This window comes from Paroedura picta, chromosome 8, assembly GCF_049243985.1.
Source record: "Paroedura picta isolate Pp20150507F chromosome 8, Ppicta_v3.0, whole genome shotgun sequence".
NCBI lineage: Eukaryota > Metazoa > Chordata > Lepidosauria > Squamata > Gekkonidae > Paroedura > Paroedura picta.
Window position 1 is genome coordinate 27,763,922 of NC_135376.1, and position 21,688 is coordinate 27,785,609.

Below are 21,688 nucleotides of genomic sequence, written 5' to 3' on the forward strand. Positions count from 1 at the left end.
CTTGCCCAAAAGCGTATCACAGAGATTGCAGTGAGATGCAGGAAGGAGGCAGTGTTAGGGTTCAAGGGTGGCCTTTAGAAACTGGCCTGTTATTAAAGACATGCACTGTTCTACAAGTAACAGTCATGTACCAAAAATGAAAAATACTGCTATTTTTTAAGCTTCATGCAAAATAGTTTTTGTTATTGAAGAAGAGGGCAAGACAAGGCAAGGCAAGGGAAGGGGTTCTTTTGCAATACATTGGTGAAAATTAGTATATCAGGACTGTGTTGTGACAAAAACCACTGATGCAGATCTGAAAAAAAATTAATGTTTTGTAATAAAGATAAGATTCATATGCTGCTTTGTAAGAGTAAGGCATTGCTAGTTACCATCATAGTGCAGCTTAACAAAAAGAATGAATGCTGAAGTATCATATATTTTTTTAAATATAGTAAAAATCTTTTAAAAACTAATTATAGTAGTATGAAGCTCTGGTTGGTTCTAAATCAACATATATGACTGGCTATATCAATTAATAGCTATTCTTTAAGGAACTATATGGAAAACTTGTTTTAGACTTAATTATATTTTAATCATGGACTGAAACTGCTGGTTTGAATTCTATTACATTCAAGAAAGTAAATGATGTCATTACATTTAATTAGCAACATAGTACATTAAAATATCTCATGGATCTCTTCATCCACAACACAGTGGGGATTAATTTCAATGACTGCATTAGAACAGTGCCCTGCTTAAAGCTAACTATTATAGTTTAACCAAAATTGGGTTGGACTGGTTCTTGGTAAAGGGCATACAAAACACACATACACACACAAAAGAAATACAGTAAGAAGCACTATGCTACTAGTGCTCAGTTTTCATTCCAGTTCTACTGGTTTCAAATTACAAAATAATGAAGTGTCAGGTATTTTCTCATTTAGACATAAACATCAATATGCTGTAGGATGTCATGGCTGTAAAGAGAAAGCAGTTCCTTTGTGTGTGTAACAGTGGAAAAGGGAAAGAGTTCAGTAGCATCTCAAAGAGTAACAAAATATGTGGCAGGGTATGAGCTTTTGTGTGTGTGTGTGTGTGTGTGTGTGTGTGTGTGTGTAAAACTGCGAATTCACAGCCAATTTATGGTGATCCCCACCGTTTTCAAGGCAAATGAAAAGCAGAGGTGGCTTCTGCTGTCATCTTGCTTGGTGGTCTCCCATGCAACTGTTGACCTTACTTAGTTTCTGATATCTCATGAGATTGGGCTACACCATGCCACCTTCCTCTCCTCCTTTGTGTGTACAGCATGAATTTAGTTGAATTCCACTTTTGCATTAGTGTTTAGCTCCCTCTAGTGGCATTTTGTTAGAAATCAGATGTTGCTGTATATAACCTTTTAAAATTCTCTGAATATATAGATTTTGGGATTTTTATACATACACACCGCACCCCAATATATAAAATACCAGCTCTTACTTGGGTTTTAGTGCTCATATTCAAGTATTTTAGTAAGACTTCTGCCAAAGTAAGCAGATGTTGGGGTTACTAAGCTTGCCAAGTCCCCCCTGCTACTGGCAGGGGATAGGAATGGGGGGCAGTTCCAGGGTGGGAAGCCCCAAGAATTGGGGTGGAGCCTGGAAGGACAGTGGCCTCCATGGGATACAATGCCATAAAATCTACCCTCCAAACCATCCATTTATTATTATTTTAGTTTATAGACATAAGTTTAAGCCTTGATTAAGCACACAGTAATAGATCATGTATCATGAAAACATAGACAGGATAAGGAAGGCATGAAATCCTTTCTCATCTTGCTTTCTTATGACACAAATAGTTTACTGGTAATGTGTACAATGCATGGCGGGGGTGGAGAACTGAAAGTGTATATACAGGAGCATAATGCTAGGCAGGACGGAAAGTGTGCCTGAAATAGGAACAACTGTGAATACTGGGATAAGTAACATTATAATAGCAATCATAAGCAGATCTGCTCAGAATCAGTCCCAAATATGTTAAGTAGGGCTTACTCCCAGGACAGTGTTCATGCTTGGGATCACAACCTATACCAAAGAGCTATAATGGACTGATGCTGTTCACATCATGAATCAGCTTTGTCAACCAAGAACACATGTATGACATTACCTACTGTGGAATGATCCAAATAATGTGCCCAGTCCTTGAAAATGCTTGTTTCTTGCAACCCTTATATATATTTACCAGAAACACTGCATCAGCCTATTTGAGACTCTGTGATCATTGCAGAGGTCACAGGATATTGTCTAAGTAAGAAAGGAATACCAGTTGAAAGCACCCATCTCTAGAAAAGTATTATTTATACTGAAAAGGAATTGAAATCTAACTAATTTACAACAATTTTTTACCCTTTCAAATCTGTGAGATACTTGAGCAAGCCGGGAAATATCTTCAAGATCCAAATAGGCTACGATGCACAGAAGCAATGGGTCAGGAAGTCGTGCCAGGAAATCAAATTTACCCTGGCACAGATTGAGGATATGATCCAGAGTTCCTGGTCCAAAGATATAGGCTATTTGAACTGCGATTAAAAACAACAACAAATAAAACCAAAAAGGTTTCTGTTGAGTGCTAAAAAAAACAAATGTTTGGGTTCTAAATAGAAACTTGCATTTTACATAGTAAACACTTGGAAGGTGAGCAGATTTATGTTTGGCCAATATATGCAAAGGCCACAGATGAGCACAGTAGAAAGTGGCCATCTGAAGTTGTTAGCTTCTTCCCAAATCTGAAAGTTAGTTAGGGTGTTAAATACAATTAGTGTCCAACCACTGGCATTAATGACAAACTTTGCACAAAACTTTGCTAAAAGTAATGAATATTTATACAAGTGCAAGTCTTCAAAACATCACTGTTGTAAAACTACTGAGAAAGTTAAAGTTTCTAGAGTTCTCTGAAAATTAACTCCCACACAAACCTTTCTTCCCCACTTCCTATGGCTTTTTGACATAAACACACATGAACAGAATTGTATTTACTTTTATCTAACAATTCAGAATTGCCAAGTAAGTGATGCTCTATAGATTGTTTTAAGATCAGATCTATCTATAATTTACATGTTAAAACATTTATATTCCGTGCATAAAATGAGTTCTCAAAGGATTAAAACAAATTTAGAACAACTCCCAAAAAAGGGACGTCTTATTCCCAAACTGTCCATATATCTCTAGTTTCACAGTGGTGAATGATCAAAATGACTGGTTACAAACTTGTTTGAATGCTGTTAAGATAAGTGCAAATAATATTGAGATGTAGTTAAATGAAGACTGCATTTGTATCTGAATCCTTAATAGGTATATGGTTAAATTTGAGTTATCTCCCGGAGGAGATCAGGGCCCTGACGGAGCTAAAGCAGTTCTGCAGGGCCTGCAAAGGGGAGCTCTTCCACTAGGTATTTGATTGAGACCGAGCAAACCAGCAACATCTACCGGGCCCCTGCTCCCTCCCTCCCAGAAATCCACTCATGCATTCTGCTCTGGACCTGTTTGCATTGTTATAGTATATTACCTCTGTTATAGTTTTAATGTTAGTATTATTATTGTTGTTATGAAAAACTAAGGGCAATTCTGCACATTAAAAAATAGCATTATGCAAGCAAAATGGCGTAGCGCTAAAAATAATCATGCCTTGGGCCATCCCTCACCTTCTGGCTCCCTTGTTTTGTCTGCCGCCTTTTTGCGCTCCTTACACTCTGCATATCAGCTTGAAATGGGGGAAGAGTGCAATGCACTTTAAAAGTGACTCTCTTCCACCTATCAATCAAGCCAGGCAGTCAATCCCCTTTCTCCATGCTTTAAAGGGTCAGCGGCGCCAGCTAATATATACATTTTAAAAGTAAGACTCCTCCACTGAAACACCTATGCATCTAATCATAGATGCATAGTGCTTTTTATAATGCCACCCCTTATGGAATCACAAGTCTGTAGTCTTTAAAAAATTAATTTCGATCTTGATTTGGGAGGGGGGGACTTTAGAGAGGTATGCTTTGTGTTTAAATGTTTTTTTTGCTTTGCCTGCACGATTGAACGTTTATTCATTGCTCCAGGCAGTTTGCTTAAAAGAAAGAAAACAAACCTTTCCCTGGGAGAAGGGAGAGGGAGGCAGGTGCAAGGGTGGGACACTGGAAGCAGAGATAGCACTACTTTGCTTCCATACATTTCCTTGGCATGTGGCTTGCTGGTTGCTCTCCTGTAGCTCGTGCTTTTTAGGCTGGGAAATCCATTTTGTGCGATTCCCCAGCTAGCACTTTAAAATGGAGGATGTAGCTACTGCTTTGCTGCTTGGACACTGGATGTTGGCAACGTTGTGCAAAATGCCAAAAATATGGCGTCTTCATAAGGTAAGCATTTCATTATATTTATTGGGTGCAGAACGGCCCTAAGTTTCATGTACTGTTTTGTACATTTTTTGTAAACTGCCCTGAGCCTCAGGGGAGGACGAGATATAAATACAAAAATAAAATAAAATATTTTCATGAGATTGATTGCATTCACATTTAATAACTGACATGTTACATGAGATGAATTTATAAGAATGATCAATTGTGAATGACATAACAAAATATGTTATAAGTTTGGCACTTCTATAGTACTTAGATCATTCAAGGACTTCAAATGAATTTTCTCATTTAGAATATGAAGAAATTTCTAGACAGTTGGTTATTACTGATCTAATAAATATGGGATTATGAATCTGAGAAAAAGGAACACACACACACAGACACACACACACAGAGTTTAGAAAGTCCAAAATCTGTGTGCTCTGTTATTGTGTGCTACTGGATATTTTGTTTTGCCCCCTTTTTTCTACCCCTTTTTGAATCCAGCTTTTATAATAAACTTTATAAAAATACCTTTTTTGGTGGTGTTTATTACAGTATAATTTATTGAGATATTTCTGTCAATCTCTTCCCTACATGCCAGACTAGAAGGACGCTACAGTGTTTTAGATAAGGTGTTCTTCATGGTTTATCACCTGCTATTTCTTTACTTGCCTAGCACTGCACTAGATCTATAAAGTGTGTCAGATGTTCCTAGGAGGTCCCTGAGTGGTGGCAGCTGAAGGGAATCCTTCATCCAAGGGAGTTTCCCAACAAGAAGGCACCTTCCCCCCATCCTTCCATCACAATAAGACAATACAATCATCAGGATGGGACAACCAGTAAAACAGTGCAACAGGATTTGGACTGTAGAAACCTGAAATAGAGCTGAAACAAAGCATAGGCATTAACATAAGCTTGGTTCCGTTTTTGTTTATAGGGTCTATCTAAACACATTTAACAGCTTCCAATTATTTATGATCTTAATTCATAAGCTTTCTGCTACAAGCTACGTGCACATGTTTATTTACTTCATTTATACCCTGTGTTTTTCTCCAGTGGGTACTTAAAGCAATTGAAATAATCTTCTCCATTTTATCCTAACACGAATCCAGTTAATCTGAGAATATGTGAGGATCTAGGTGACTCAGCAAGATTCCACTGCAGAATGGGGACCTGGGAATCCAGATCCTAGTCTGACAATCTAACCATTATATTTTAATCAAGTTCTGCAGAGAAATTAATTTTTTCCTCTAATAACCAAATAAGAAGCATTTTATAGCAGCATAATCTGCAAATGCCTTCAAGAATTTCAACAAACTTCAACTCTGTAAAATTAAGAACAAGTATGTGTTTGCAAGGTGAATATTTTAATATCACTAATAAGATTAATCACAGAGATAACACTAATCAAATTCTTTTGATGCTGCATTCTCCAATTTCTGTACCAAAGATTTGGGATTGAATGTTCATCTATAAAGAACTTTGGTAAATACATTCATTAATTCTTTCATGATCTTTCTTACCAATTAATCATGTCTTATTAATTGTTTTTTGCATGCCAAACCTTGGTTTCATGGTCCAGGACTCCTCTCTGCTGCATCACTGTGGGAATAATGTATGGCTTGGTAGAGAGACCATATTCTTAGAAAAACTAACTAGCTAACTGCATTCCCAGTCACTGAAACTGGTTCATTCAGAGCCTGGAGCCCTTTGGTTTTGGTCAGCCACCAGACTTTGATACTCCCACTTGATTGTCCTCTAACTGGCCTATCCCCTGTTGCCTCCAGGTGACTCCTAATGTTTGTCAACTCACTTCACTAGGGGCATGTCCATATACTGAGCTACAGCTGGCCAACTCTCAGATCATCTTGTGGCTGTTGATCCTGATTAGATCCCCAATTAAGACCTTTGTCAGGCTGCGGACCGCTGCGTCGGGGTGTGGGGAGAGTGTGACCCGGGGTCCCGCGTGTGCGCGGCAGCCCAGGCGCAAACGCGCATGCGCGGACTTGCCGTGCGTGCGTGTTTGCGCTCCTGCCGGCGGCCGCAGCTCCCTCTCCCTGCCCCTCCAGGCCGCAAGGAAATTGGCCGCCGAAGCGGCCGATTAGCTTGCGGCCCGGCAAGCATCTCTTCCCGCCCCCTCCCAAAGCAAGAAGCTTGCCGGGCCACAAGCTGATCGGCCGCTTCGGCGGCCGATTTGCTCGCAACCTGGCGAGCTTCTCGCTGTGGGGGGGGGGGGAAGAGGGAGCCGCGGCCCAGCGCCGAGGCCTTCGCGGCCCGGCACCAGGCCGCTGCCTGGAGGTTGGGGACCACTGCTCTATCCTATCATGCTTTGGGGATTAATAGCTTGTCTACCATCAGTTTCTCTGAACTTTCTTCTCTGCTGAATTTCAGCCAAGATATAATGTGAATGCCTATGGCTTGCTACTGAGATTAGGAGATAAAAGAGACAGAAAAGCATATAGATAGCTCCATTATTAATACATGAATAACTTTTTGCTGTATTTACATATATTCTATCTTGAATCTGCACGGAGTGACATATCATGTACTCATAATTATGTAAGTGCTCTCTTTCAAGGAAGCATTGAAGAAAGATTTAACTACCAGCCAATTAGATCTAGAAACAGAACAATAAAATTTCTTGGCACCACAGATGCCCATTAAATGTTGAAGTACCAACACTTCTTTCAGGAATTGAAATGCAGCAGAAATTAGATAATGCATCATTGTAAAGAAACCTAGAAATGCTAAAAATATAGGGCAATGCATGCATATTATGCCCATTCTAAAGTCAATCCATTGGCTGCATGTTAGGTCTTGGGGTCAACTCAAGGTATTGGTACTCTCTGAAACATCCCTTCCCCCATGGAATGGCCTACATGAAGAGAGCAGGAAGGTTCGCACACTTTTGGCTTTCTGCAAACTATGTAAAACAGAATTGTTATGTAGAGCATTTTTAGAAAAGAAACAGGGCTATATAATAACAGATTGATTCAGAAAGATGTCTCAAGAAAGGGAACATGACTGTGTGGACTGTACTACTAGAATGCATTATCTGTTGCTGTATTTCTTATTTTGCTTTCACTAAATTATATTTCTACTTACATAATACTATTTCTCGCATTATTTAACATGTCAATACTTATGCCTGGTTTCATTTTTCTGTATTCCTAGTCCCATTACATTGTTTATTGGATGTCTCATCATTTTATTAATTGTACTGACTTACATTAGGTCATCTGCCTTGCATCTCAGTGAGAAAGACAGACTATAAATAACACCGATAAATATACCAAGGAATGGGGAGTCTTAAACCCTTCACAATGGCCCCTTTGAAAGATGATATCAAGGTTTCATTGCAAATTCAGAGATCATCAACAGACCAAAATGAATCAACAGACCCCCACCTTCAGCTTCTACTGCATATTCTCTGAGATTTTCATTGTTCTGCAGGGCTTCTATTTACCTTGCTCCCCCCCCCCCGCACTATTTTTTTAATTGGAAACAATGCATAATGGGGACCCTTTTTGAAGGGGCCATAACTTGGACCACGTAAATCCAATCCTCACCATACTCGGAGGGCAGGTAGAGGAGAGTAAGCCAGAGATCCCAAATTAGTATAGCATCTCGAGCATACCAGAGGGTCACATTTTTAAGCTGGCTGTACAGAGCAGGTATTCATATCATCATTTTTAATAAGTATTATTCATTTGTTTATTTATTTATTATTAAATCACCAACCCCAACAGACTTCCAGTGTACTAAGGGGACCTTTGAGTGCGAGCAGACCACCAACTGCAATGGATGGCCTGGTGAACCTACATGGTGATATTAATTACTCACCCAATAGTAGGCACTTCTTCAATCAGAAACAATTTAAAAAGACCTCATTAATGGAGGAAAGCCAGATTTAAGGGGGTGTTACATTGCACTTGAAAATGATGCTATTAAAAATTTAAGTATCCCATGTGTGTGCTCATACACAAACTAATTGAAAATTGTTTTCTAAATGGGTATTTAATAGGAATGAGCACAAAACAGGAAAATGTGGTTCAGTTCATGGATTATGGAGTGCGTGGTTTGCAAACCATAGACCATCTTGAACTTTTTGATGACTGTAATTTTTTAAAATCAGGAAACAATTATCTGATCATTACAGATGCATTGTATCTTTACAGATCATCAGAGTACAAATAATCAAGATCTCTTCCCCCCATATACATATACACATACCCATACCCACACACACACATATATATATTCATCAGATTATATTTCTATATCTTACTTTGGAGAGAAGGGTCATCCAAAAAGTCGTCATGGGATTCTTTGAATTCTCCAGGTCTTGCTTCACGAAATTCACTTCGAAGAGAAATTTTCCACCATCTAAAAACTACCTGTAAATGAGAAATATGAGGAACCATTAAAAGAGCATTTACTTCTCGAGTTATCCAGAATGAAGGCTGCATTTGAGTAAAGATTAAAGGAAGCCCTCATCTAGATCCATCACAAGAAAGTGCCACAACAATCCCAGATATATTTGGGAATTTGGTAGATCTGAAAACAGCAGAGAGGGAGGAGCAGAACACTCCAACCTCTCAGCTGTTTGTTGGACTTCTATTGCAGTTCCTTTAAAATTTAAAGGGACTGTGGAAGGAAGCCTGAGGATCAGCTCTGCCAGGGGTGGGGGGACTAGGCTGTTCTTGCTGGCTCAGCTTAGGGCTGACTTCTTCTACAGCCTTATTAAAACCAGGCTGCAGCAGAAGGCAGCCCCAGAAGCCATTGTGCTGCAGCAAACAATCTGTTAGCTGTGGCATGATAGAGCTTGGATCCAGCTTCTCCCTGCAGGATTGATTTTATGACAGTCTCTGTTGGTAAGTCAGTTTTTTTTCTGGATTCCTGAATTTTTTCAGGTTCAATAGACCCAAACAGAAAAATACCAAGAAACAGCTGCCTTGTCTTGTTATGGCTCCAGTCCCTGAATTTAAGTATATACAGATGGGGCTATATTGATCACCACCAGATTACCTGTTTCCAGAGGTCTAAAAGGGTCTTAAGGTGTAATAGACAGCAACTGCACCAGTTGCTCCAGTAACAGGTGCCTTTTAAACTTTCTTGCATTAGTATTGACTTTGCTTTTTGGAGGGAAAGAATTAATTAAGCATAGACACAGTGATAGAAGCTGCTACACCAGTGCAGATGGGTTAGATCCAATGATGTTTGCTGTGAACAGTAAAATATTTATGTGAATTGAAGGCCCCTATTGGATCCAGTCTAATATCCTGGGGCATTAGCAGTAGTGAATTGATTCAACAAGCAGTGAACAACATCAGAATTAGTATATTAATACAGGATTTAGTATAACTGTAAGGAAAGCATAGCCCAGTCCAATAGCAAAGAGAGCTACTTTCCCCAGGAATGGACCTTTACTCCATTCTAGGATGATTGAGCATGTAGACTGAACTATTTTGTACTTAAATGAGATTGTATCAGAAATAGCAAAGATCTCTCTCGTGTCAAATCATTAAACAGCAAAAAGTGTACCCTGCTTCCATGCAACAATAATGTGATCTGATTCTCCTATTGTTCCTGTTTTTCTGAGTTGAGACAGTGGGGATAGAGAGGCAGGTAAGTAAGATCTTTGCCTTGTGCACTTTGTCCTCTTGCCTTTTTGAAGCTCTTTCCTGCAAACTTTCCACTCCCCTCTTGGTTTGCAGAGTCAGTTCATGATTCACACTGTCATTAACAGTTGCATGGGAAGTGTAAATTCTACCAAAGCATCTACCATCTATGGAAAGCTTCATCTGCTGGATTTTGTTTTGTCACAGAACTACAAGATACAGAAGACCTGCTAGATACAGAAGACCTGTTAGAAAAAGAGGGCAACAACACTGCTAGAGATTTTCAGCCTTCAGACTTGGCATTATGGGCAGAGCCCCTATTCCCAAAACCACAAAGGTAAATGGACTGTATGGTTATTTATCTAGATTCAAGATCTTTACATAAGGCTGCTGTAAGACAAAGTACATTCTTAAGAAGCATGATCAAATTACGTTTTAACCAGGCTGATCAAAGAGACAGTTCACATTTCAGGTCTGTTAGGGGAAAAGGTGTTGTTGTTCAGAAAATAAAATCACCATTAAACGTGTAGATGGGGAATCAGTCTTTACTCAAGGCAGCAATTTGTGTCCCCTCGGGGAGCCACAGTAGGTATTTGCAGCTCACCCTGGGCCATATCATTTGCAGTGGAGTTTGTGCTGTTTTATCTTCCCTCAAGGGGAATTCAAGCATTTAAGCTTTGGGGAAAACCTGATGAATAAATCAAAGTCCCTTCCTATTTGTTAGTCATTGGCCCAATCCTGTACGTGTAATTCTTTGGAAAGTGTTTATTTAGATTATAAAGCATTTAACTTTTTAGTGTGTTCCAAAGACAAGCATGTAGCCTTGAGATCGTGAGGTTTTCCATATCATCTAACGGGTGCTATAAATGAATTTAAAATCCAAATTTGAAAATTGCACAGATTCAGAAATTTTCAGGCAACATGAAAAGTTTATCAGAGGGTTTTTAGAGATGTAGAATAGGATTACTAGACTACATTAAATAAGACAAACCAATAATCACCATAGATTCAAATAGGTAGCCGTGTTGGTCTGAAGTAGCACAATAAAATCAGAGTCCAGTAGCACCATGATGATGATGATGATGATGTCATCTTTTCAGTCATGTCCGACCCTCGGGGATTCTATAGGAACATTTCCACCATGCATCTCTGTTAATGACCGCTTCTTTTAGTTGGTTCATGGTCATCCCTGTGTCGGCTTTGATCGTGTCGAGCCAGCTGATCCTTTGGTGACCACGTTTCCTTTTGCCGCTGACCATGCCGAGCATTAATGATTTTTCTAATGAGTTTGATCGTATGTGTCCAAAGTGTGTGAGCTTTAGCCGTAATATCTTGCCTTTTAATGACATAGTTGGTTTGCTCCTCTTTAAAACTGTCTTGTTGGTAACTTTGGCTGTCCATGGTATTCACAGCATTTGTCTTCAACACCATAAATCGAAAGCATCTATTTTCCTCCTGTCTTCTTTCTTTAGGGTCCAGCTTTCGCATCCATAGCTTGTTATGGGGAAGATAATGGCGTTGACTAGCTAGCATTTTGCATTAAGGCTGATATCTTTACTTTTCCATATTCAGTTCAAGCTTAGCATTGTGTTCCGTCCCAGTGTTATTTGCCTTTTGATTTCACGGCTGCATCCACCACTTTGAGTGACCATGGAGCCAAGAAAGATGAAATCATCAATACATTCAATGTTCTCATTGTCAATCGTGACTTTGGTGCTACTGCCAGTAGTTGTCATAATCTTTGTCTTTTTGAGTTGAAGTAAAGTAATGTTAGCAAAGTCCCACTAGCAGAACCACACTTTGTGGCTTCCCCATCCCAGAGCAGTCCACCAAGTGCTCTGAAATACAGCTTTAAGGAGAACCTGAGGAAGAGTTTTGGGGTGCACATTGATAGGGGAATTTATTAAAACCTTTTCCCTTTTGCCAGATCTCGTGTCTTATGCTAGGGAAAGCAAGATTTGGATCAAATCCTATTGGGGTGGTGGTTAGACATTTGCGTTTAATTATTAAAATTTCTAAGGAGTACATGATGAACGATGCAATTATATAGTGAATATGACAGCTTGCAATAATATTTTTTCTACAATTACTAAATCTAACAGTAAAACGTTAGGCTGTCTGTGGAGGAATTTAAGCCCAAGAAGATAAGAGTTCAACAGGATCTGAATATGCTAGAAAAGTGGCCGAGAGAATAAGATGCAATTCAATAAGGAAAAGCGCACAGTTCTACAAACAGATCAGAAAATGAGAAGCATCTATAATGGATGTGAGATACGCTTCTGGGTAGCAGAGTGTGGATGAGATCTTGGGGTACATGCGGACTGTAAGTTAAATATGATCAGACAGTGTGATGTGGCAGGAAAGAAGGTGAATGCAGTCTTCGTCTGTATTATTATTATTCAACTTATTTCCTGTCACTCCTGAGACTGGCTCATGGCGGTTTACAAATGTCCAGTAAAAACCCTGATAAACCCCCATTAAAATGGACAAAGTCACAGTCAAGCAGTAAAACAGAACAACATGGCAATAATACCTCCAAACTTCCCAACCCCCCATCCCAACCTATGTACCAACGTAGGCGCCATATCAAAATTGCAAGATGTCATAGTCCCGCTGTATACCGCATTGGTCAGACCACACCTGGAGTATTGTGTGCAGTTCTGGAGGCTTCATTAAAAAAAACTGAGGGGGTGCAAAGGAGAGTGATGAGTATAATCCACAACCTGGGAACCAAGTTCCCTGAGAAAAGGCTGAAGGGCTTGGGAATGTTCAGCCTGGAGAAAAGGAGGTTGAGCGGGGACATGACTGCTCTCTTTTAAATATTTGAAAAGTTGTCCCTTGGAGGAGGGCAGAGAGCACTTCCTGTTGGCAGCAGAGGTTAGGACCCATAGTAGTGAGTTTAAATTATGCGTAGAATGGTATTGGAGATTATACACAAATACACACACACACACACACACATATATCTTTAACCCGTGGAGCGGATTAAATAATTTGTTAAGGGCCATGGCGGTGGGCCCTGTCCGTGATGAGGAAGGGTGCCCATAGGCCCCTTCCCCCGGACTGACAATCGGAGGGCCCTGGCCCCGCCACCGCCTCCAGCTGCTGCCAGACTACCGCCCCGCCGACAGCCCACTCACCACCAGCTCCCGGTAGGCCACACTGCCGCAGGGGGGGGCCAGGACAAGCCGCCCTCGAGTCCGCCCCCTCACGTGGTGCCCGTCGACAGCCGGCCCCTCACACTCCAAAGCCCCGCTAGTGCCCGCTGCATTCCAAGAGCAGTGGGCTTATTTACTAGTATATATAAATATATAAAATTTCACAGTCAGTGTAGTGACAGCTGTCTAAGGAGGTGGTAAGCTCCCCCTTGCTGGCAGCCTTTAAGCAGCAGCTGGACAGCCTGATCCTGTATGGAGAGGGTGACTGGACTAGATGGCCTGTGCAGCCCCTTCCAATTTTTCATCTGCATGAGCATGAAGGTCTTATCAAGAGAAAAATAATAACAAATTACAGCATGCATTACCAAAATAAGTTTTGGACATGTCATGAACCAATACACTTTAGCCAGAAAAAATATCACCTGAACATCATTTTGTTCTGTTTTATAGTATTCAAAGAATTCCCATTTATCTTAGTGGAAGAATGTCTGCATCAAACCCTTCAAAACAATCATCACATTAGAATAATTTTTGAACTGCACAGCTTTGCAAAAGGGAAGTCAAAGCCAATTTGGCAGTGCCACTGTTAACTGCAGTACAACTGTACATTTTTCCATCATACACAGGTGCTGATCAAACTGGTTTTGTAGGTATTTCAATGTGCCTTAAGAGAAACTGTTCTCCTTTCAAAAAAAATAAAAAGAAAAGATGAGGGCTAGTTCAACAGATGTGTGTTCTAATGGGTGCTTGTTGGTCATCCATTAGAATACTATTGAAATAGTTAACATATCTCCCGCAGCCCAATTTCAATAGCAGTCTGCAACTATTTCAAGATGTGTTTCTTTTTCATAGTAAGGTGATATTGATGATGTAATCTGTTCAGTCATGTCCGACCCTCGGCGATTCTATAGGAAAGTCTTCACCATGCACCCCTGTCTCTGACTGCTCCTTTTAGTTGGTTCATGGTCATCCCTGTATCGGCTTTGATTGTGTCGAGCCAGTGGATCCTTTGGCGACCATGTTTCCTTTTGCTGCTGACCATGCTGAGCATTAATGATTTTTCTAGCGAGTTTGATCGCATGATATGTCCAAAGTAAGTGAGCTTTAGCCGCAATATCCTCCCTACTAATGACATGGTTGGTTTGCTCCTCTCTAAAACTATCTTGTTTGTAACTTTGGCTGTCCATGGTATTCACAGCATTTGTCTCCAACACCATAATTCGAAAGCATCTATTCTCCTCTTGTCTTCCTTCTTCATAGTCCAGTTTTCACATATATAGATTGTTATGGGCAAGACAACGGCGCTGACTAGCCAGCACTTTGTATTAAGGCTGATATCCTTACTCTTCCATATTCAGTTCATGCCTAACATTATGTTCCGGGCCAGTGTTATTCGCCGTTTGATTTCACGGCTGCATCCACCACTTGATTGATTATAGAGCCATTGATCATAGTAAGGTACATATATATTAAAAAAATATGTTATTAGTTTTACATACTGCCCCTCCCTGCCAGTTAATATGCATATACAGCCCTGTAATGCAAAAACACTGTGCCAAAAGTCTCTGTTTGAAGCACTACGTGCCATTATAAGACTTGTATTTCCATATAAGTGCACACTCAAATTTTGTTCCTCAAAATACTGTCACTGTTAGCAAAATAAACCTGGCCCAGGATTAACACACTTGAAGAGTAGACATGGATATGGCAACTTGCAACAGAGGAGATGATGCTATGTAAAGAAGCGCATGTGGACCCTGCATCTTAGGATTCCATTTATCATGATTACTCAGCCATATGTTTTAAAAGCAATTCAGTCTCAGGGCAGTTGAGGCAATTGAAATCAAGTAACTTCAGGTCCTAACACATTCTGTGCTCTCCTAGATTTTCAGCCACACCTGTAGCCTTAGAGGAAGAGTACCATTAAGACTGGAAAATAGTTTTATTTAGTTAGATTAGGTTTCTATAAAGAGGAGCTGTGCAATTTCTCTATAAAAAGGAATGAGCTCACATGTCAATATTCATCACATGGTAACTGTACTGTCAAGTGATATCTGAAACATATGCAAAGCAGCCACCAAACTGCAACAACTCCATATCATTCCATATCATACTTTACAGTGAAGGAAGATTCCCTTTTCAGTAATTGTGTGATGAATAAATTAGCCTAAAGGAGAAAATAACATCCTGATAAGGTAAATGAGATTTAAAAATAAAAAAATAAAAGATTTGGTGTCTGAAAGCCATCAAGAGGGTGCTTTAATAGTAAGGTTGAAGAGCTGAGAGAAATGTGTAAAAAAGGGCAAGTAAAATTATCAGTGTTTAAGCATCTGCATTACAAGGTAAGGCTAAAATATCTCATTATTTTTAATTTAGGGAAAAGGTAGGTTAGTTACTTAGACTTAGTTACAAATTAATGTCATTCACAGATCAACAAAATAATGTTTTATGCACACATGCGGATCTGAGACCATTTATAGGCTGTATGACGAGATGGAGGGCTCTTCCTTGATGATGGGCAGCGGTCAACTGACCCCTAGCTGAATATTGCCCAGAAGGATGTTGGTGGGACTCTGCACAATTCTGTCCTTGATCTTTTTTAAAGTCTTAAATCTTCCTATCCTAAGGGTTGTCCTTAATGAACCTCTGCATCAATTTAAGAATAATAATACTCTGTGTATTCTAGCTCCAGGTAAAAGATCTTAGGTAGCAATCAATCAAACACTTCCTCACAATTGCAGCTGTTTGTACATGGTGACTAGTCTACGGCAATGCCAGGTCTATTGCAATGCAACACATGGTTGCAATCTGCTCCTTTCCTGTTAAAAAAAAACTGGATCAGAGAAACATTCCTCCCTCTCCTATAATCCTAGAATTTGGGGGGGGGTGTCACCCTGTAAAACTGATTGGCAGTAGATCCAAGAAAGACAAAAGGAATTACCTCACTCGCTATTTCTTCTTTTTCTTGTTTTATTTATATTTGATTTTTATACCATTCTCCTGGCATGCCAGCTTGCTTGACCCAAGGTCACCAAATGTGTTTCCACAGCAGAGTGTGGATTTGAACCTGAGTCTCCCAGATACTAGTGAAACTCTAAACATTACATCACACTGATTTCCTTGGGTGACTGCTGTTGAACAGTAGCAAGCAGCTAGGCCTGGGTGAGTCATGCAGATTGCATGGTAGCAAGTAACACAGTGGTTGTTGCCAGGCTGGCCCTAATGAACACTCCCTTAAAGGTCAAAACAGCTGTTCCCCTGCCTTTTACTGTAATTATTTTTTCCCAGCTGTTTTAAGCCTCCAATATTATTGTTATTGTTATTATATTTTGATTTATTCCTCACCACTCCCGGGTCGGCTCGTGGCGGGTTACAAAGTCTTAATTATTTTCTTTTAGATTTATTTTGCAAACCTGGGACAAATTTTGAGTTTGCAGAGAAATCTGTCTTGTCTGTTCATGGCTCCAGTATTTAAATATCTACAGATTTGGCCATGTTTAGAATTATATGGATATGGACCTATATTAAATAGACTGAGGCTTGACTAACACACGTCTGCTTAGATTTAGTTGTTCATTTATTGGGAGACTCATAAGTAACCATTAAAATGAACACAAAGAAGCTAACTATATAACAGATTGTGCCTCATGAACCTTGGCACAATTATCCGACAATTTTCAACTAGCAAACAAAGCACTACATTTTATTGGACATATTGGAGATACTTGAAGTGCACATACACGCATGCTATTTTTTTAAATATCAAAAGGCATTTAATCAATTGTTTTAGAAAGCATCAATTATATTAGTTTTCTATTCGATCTCTTTTTCTCTCATTTGGGTAAGAGTGGATTGCTTGTGGCTGAGAGACATAATAAAATAAATTAATTAGTCAAGTAGTTCAAGGCCCCAACTGCTTCCTTATTATTTACCAGGAGAAAGAATTAATGCCTGCTAATTAAAGTATGTCCCCAAATGTCATACCCCCCTGCCAAAAGCTAACCAGCCAGATATGCTTCAGTGGCTTAGCTTCCCCATCTAATATTTTTCAATGGCTGCCTAGAAACAATAGTTCTATCTTCAATTCATAAAGCAAGTTAAAAAAAATCTCTCTTGTTGGCATACACACATGCAGATGACCTAGTAACCATATCTCAGCATTCTTCTACAAATGTTTATCAGGAAAATAAAGGAAGTTTTATAATTATTCCCTTCAGATTTCATATACTCAGCCATTTAGCTCTGTTTTTGGGAATCCCATTCAAATCCCCAAGGAATAATAAGGCAGACAATGAACTAATGTATTCCATAAACACTGATTTCTGGGCCATCATAGAAAATTGCTTCACACTGCAATAATATTATGTATAAAACACTGGTCATTGTCCTGTTAAAAAAAGACATAAAGGTTGGCATATTGAAACTTTACATTGTAAAGGTGGTGATTAAAATAATTAACAAAATAAGCAAGCAGTCAATAGTCTCAAATATCTGTACACAAATTCTAGTTATGACTATTTCACAAATTCTGTGAGAATGCTAAGAACTTATATGGAGGGACTATTTGTGAGAAAAGATGGCTTGACTTGGGGGTTCATGCAGGAAGTTATTGCCATTTTCATGGTTACAGAGGACATTTTTAAAAGGGGAGGGACAATCTTGTTAATATTTCACTGAGCCTTTGGGTCATCAAACTACATAGCATTCTGTGTATATATCCCCTCTGCAGAGTGCGTCATCTTGGTATGCTTTTCCATGTCGTGTTAATCACCAAACTCCTAAAGGAGTCAAGCCGGAATGTCCAAATCATTCCTAATGTTTGAGTTATTCATGCCTCAGCGATGCACTCATTTAAGCATGTGCTAATGCCAACTTGCTCCATGTGCTTTTTGGTCAGGTTGGTCCTAGATGGTATGTCCACCAACAAGGTCTGCTCTCAGCAGCCTGTTTTTCAGTTAGGGTGGTCTGAGTGGGCGCAGCCACCGGCATTGTTTGCTCCGTGCAGATTGATACTTGGGTGGAGCAGTCCTGAGAGTGAGCCCCTCAGCTTTAACAGAGCCTCCAGTATCGGTCTCAGAGACATAACTGCCATCATTGTGCTGCTATGCAGCCATCCCAAGTAGCTGAATAACATCACTGTTTGTTGGGGTAGAGAAAATGGCCGCTGTGAAAAGTGAGCCCTTCCCTCTCTTCACTGAGTCTATAATTAGTACAAAGCAAGGTATGGGAAGAGAAAATGTAGAAAAAATCCTCTAGAAGGAATAGATAAGAAAACAGGAAACTCAACCCTTCTTACAGCTAGGAAAGAAGAGGGCAGGTCAAGAAGCGTGTCTGCCCAACCTGGCTGGGATGCAACTTAACACTGCACCCCTGGCCAGGAATTTGGGGGTGATCCTTGAAACCTCATTTTCTATAGAGGCGGAGGTCATGAGGCTAATCCTCCAGGCATTTTATCACCTATGTCATGTGAGGCTACTAATGCTCTATCTGTCTTCAGAGCACCTGGCCACGGTGATCCATGCAACGGTCACCTTCATAATTGACTTCTGTAACTTGATGTATGCTGGCCAGCCCTTCTCTCTGACCCAGAAATTGCAGATGGTACAGAATGCAGCTGTTAGGGTCCTCAAGGGAACACCTTGGAGGGCCCACATCCAGCCTGAGCTGAGGCAGTTGCATTGGTTGCCAGTTGTGGTCTGGATCAGGTTCAAGGTTTTAGTTTTGACCTTTAAGGCCCTTTGCGGTCTGGGACCCACATATCTGAGGGGCTGCCTGTTGCTTATGCCTCCCACAGAGCATTATGCTCCGTGGGAACTAAATTGTTGGTGCTACCTGGCCTCTGGAAGGTTTGTCTGGCCTCAACTAGGGTCAAGGCTTTTTCGATCCTGTCCCCAGCCTGGTGGACTTAACTCCCGAAAGAGCTGAGGGCCCTGCAGGAGCTCTATGCACTCTGCAGGAACTGTAAGATGGAGCTCTTCCACCAGGTCTTTGGTTGAGGTCAGGGCATGAGAGATAAGATGGGCCCCTCCAGGTTAGATCATCATTCTGGTAGTGGACCACTGGACCCATAGATTATTCCCATGACGCACAGAGAGGGAGCTAGTCAAACTCATTATACAAGTGAAGAATATTATACAAGTGAAGAATATGTAACTAGGCTTACTTGTGTATTCAGATTAAAAATACAGGAAACAACCAAGTTGAAGAATCCAAATGACTGCAACAAAGTATCAGCAAATATTTATTCAGAAAAAAATTGGGTAAGAAAACAACGCACTGAAACCTTGATAGATTTTTAAAATTTAAATATCTATCTATCTATATATATACACATATAATATATAGTAAGAAAGATGAGTCTTCCATAGCCACTATTCATTTGCAGTAGGTAAATGTTCGACACGTCACATTAAGAAACCACATGCCTGGCCAAATAGAATAGATGACAGATGTAATATTAATTACACATTCTCTAGTTACATTTCCATCATTACTGTCTCAGTCTAATTAGCCAGTGGATGCATAAGACAACTTCTTTTTGTCCCTTCTTGTCTCACCCAAAAGGAGTGGTTGATCTTGCTCTCACACTAACCTCACCATCTGGAGCAAGCGCCTTGAATTAATTGACTTCCATCCTATTTTTAAAAAATATCTTTTTTCTTTATGACTCACTATTACTCATAGTCACATGCTGTTAACATTTTCTGCTTTTGTCATTTAATGTTGACCATTTTGTTATACATGACCAGATATTACTGGAGATTTGGGGGAGGGAGAGAAGAAATCTTTAACAAAGAAAACTGATACCCCACCCCCAAGACAGACAATTAGGCAGTGTTTACCAGAGTTACATAGACAACAAAGAAAGATGCCTGAGGGTAAACCTATTTTCACCACTGCTATCATACACAAGGAGAGAACAGTACCTTGCATATTTTTCCCTACTCAAATAATAAAACACTTTTGTTTTATGAAATGTCAGTCATTTACATTATAGGTCTTATGAACTTGATTCTGTTCACAATTATTTCCCTTTGTTTCCAGAATATCCATCAATCTTTATTTGTTACGATCATAGATCAGTCAAGATTGACACACAAAATCACCAACACATATACGATAAAAATTCAAAGCCACCTAGTAACCTGATTTCAGTTTCAATCGTACAGACATAATGAATAAAAGACTCAACCAAATGCTTTGTGGCTGATCGTGCTGAGATGCAAAATTTGGTCACCTTAAAGATGGCTTCGTTAGAACCATCTGAAAAGAGGGAAATATAAAACTCATCAGATCTGCCTTGAAAGTTAGATAGGACTGGAGTGACATGTAGAGAGAATACAATAGCACATGGTTCACAGTTTTAAGGGTGTCCGGCTGATAGGGAGAAATACATTGAGAGAAAGAGATACATGTATATATTGCTTCCCAAAATCTTGATGCTAAAGAATTAAAGTAGGCCAGAGTGAATGTTTTCAGAATATAAACATATTAGTTAAATATTGTGCTTAAAAGCTCCTTATTGTATAAAAACATTAAGCTGACAAGTATTTCCCATTGCTTCCCTTACTCAAGAAAGGGGAAGCCTGGTGATGTGATATTGTGTCCTATCCTGGCCCTTAGTGCGGCAGCCAGTAAAATCCGTGGTGTGGCTGGAAATATGGAATTGGAGGGCTCAAACAACCCCAGGTGCAGGGCCTGCACAGAATCTATTGTCCTGTCCATGTTCATGGACCTGGAACCTCCTGTGAGCATGATAGCATGGTTGCTGGAGACACAGGGACTGTTGTGGCCCATGCTGCCCAGCTGTGGGGATATTTGCCTGGTCCGCACTCTGTGTGGTATCCTGTTAAGGAACAGTCCAACAGCACTATTTGCACCGGCAGAAAGCCACTTCTACCATGGAGACCCTCATGGAATACTGTAGCAAACTACTATATTATGTCATACTCACATTAATCTCATGATAAGCATAGATGCCAGAAGTTACCACATGTAGTAAACAAACTCATGTGACCTAGATACATGGCTGTATGAATGATGTCCATTTTCCAGTGCAGTTCAAATTCAAATTAAGACAGCCTAGCAAAGAAAATCTTCCTTTCACTGCACCTCACTTCTCGGATTGGCTGGCTTATTCTCTACCCTTGGCTCTACAACTTAGCTGGGCAATAAGCAACACAAGCAACAACCAAACTAACAACATGTCAGACATGAGTGGGTTGGAACAGTTCAGAAATTATGTTGTTACTAGTATCAAAGCCCATTTTAAAAATGGGCTTTGAAAGAGGTGGCAGGCAGGAGGGCGTGAGAGGGTGGCCATGGCTCCCTTTGGCCCACAAAGCGGGCTAAAGGGAGTGGAAAGCCCCCCATCCCCGCTGGTGGCGCTGCTGCAGGAAGCTCCTTTTGGCCTGGCAAGTGCTCTCGCTGCGGTAAGAGCACTTCCTGGGCTAAAGGGAGCGGAAAGCCCCCCCTCCCTGCCAGCAGTGACAGGGTTTTGCGGCCCGCAGGGAGGCTGCAAACTCCCCCCCTCCTGGCTCCCTCCCAGCAAGAGTGTACCTGTGGGCCGCAAA

At 40.3% G+C, this 21,688-nt stretch overlaps 1 protein-coding gene across 4 annotated transcripts in view; it reads right to left on the bottom strand.

The window, feature by feature from the left end:
• The window catches only part of FBXO36 (F-box protein 36), a 43,625-nt gene that overhangs the window by 13,974 nt on the left and 7,963 nt on the right, over window positions 1-21,688 (bottom strand). For all 4 annotated transcript variants that reach the window (XM_077348823.1, XM_077348820.1, XM_077348822.1 and 1 more), the window contains exons 2-3: window positions 8,625-8,733; window positions 2,364-2,536 (exon numbers count right to left, since the gene is read on the bottom strand). In XM_077348823.1, coding sequence (XP_077204938.1) covers window positions 2,364-2,536; window positions 8,625-8,733 — 282 coding nt within the window. The remainder of the gene's footprint in view (window positions 1-2,363; window positions 2,537-8,624; window positions 8,734-21,688) is intronic.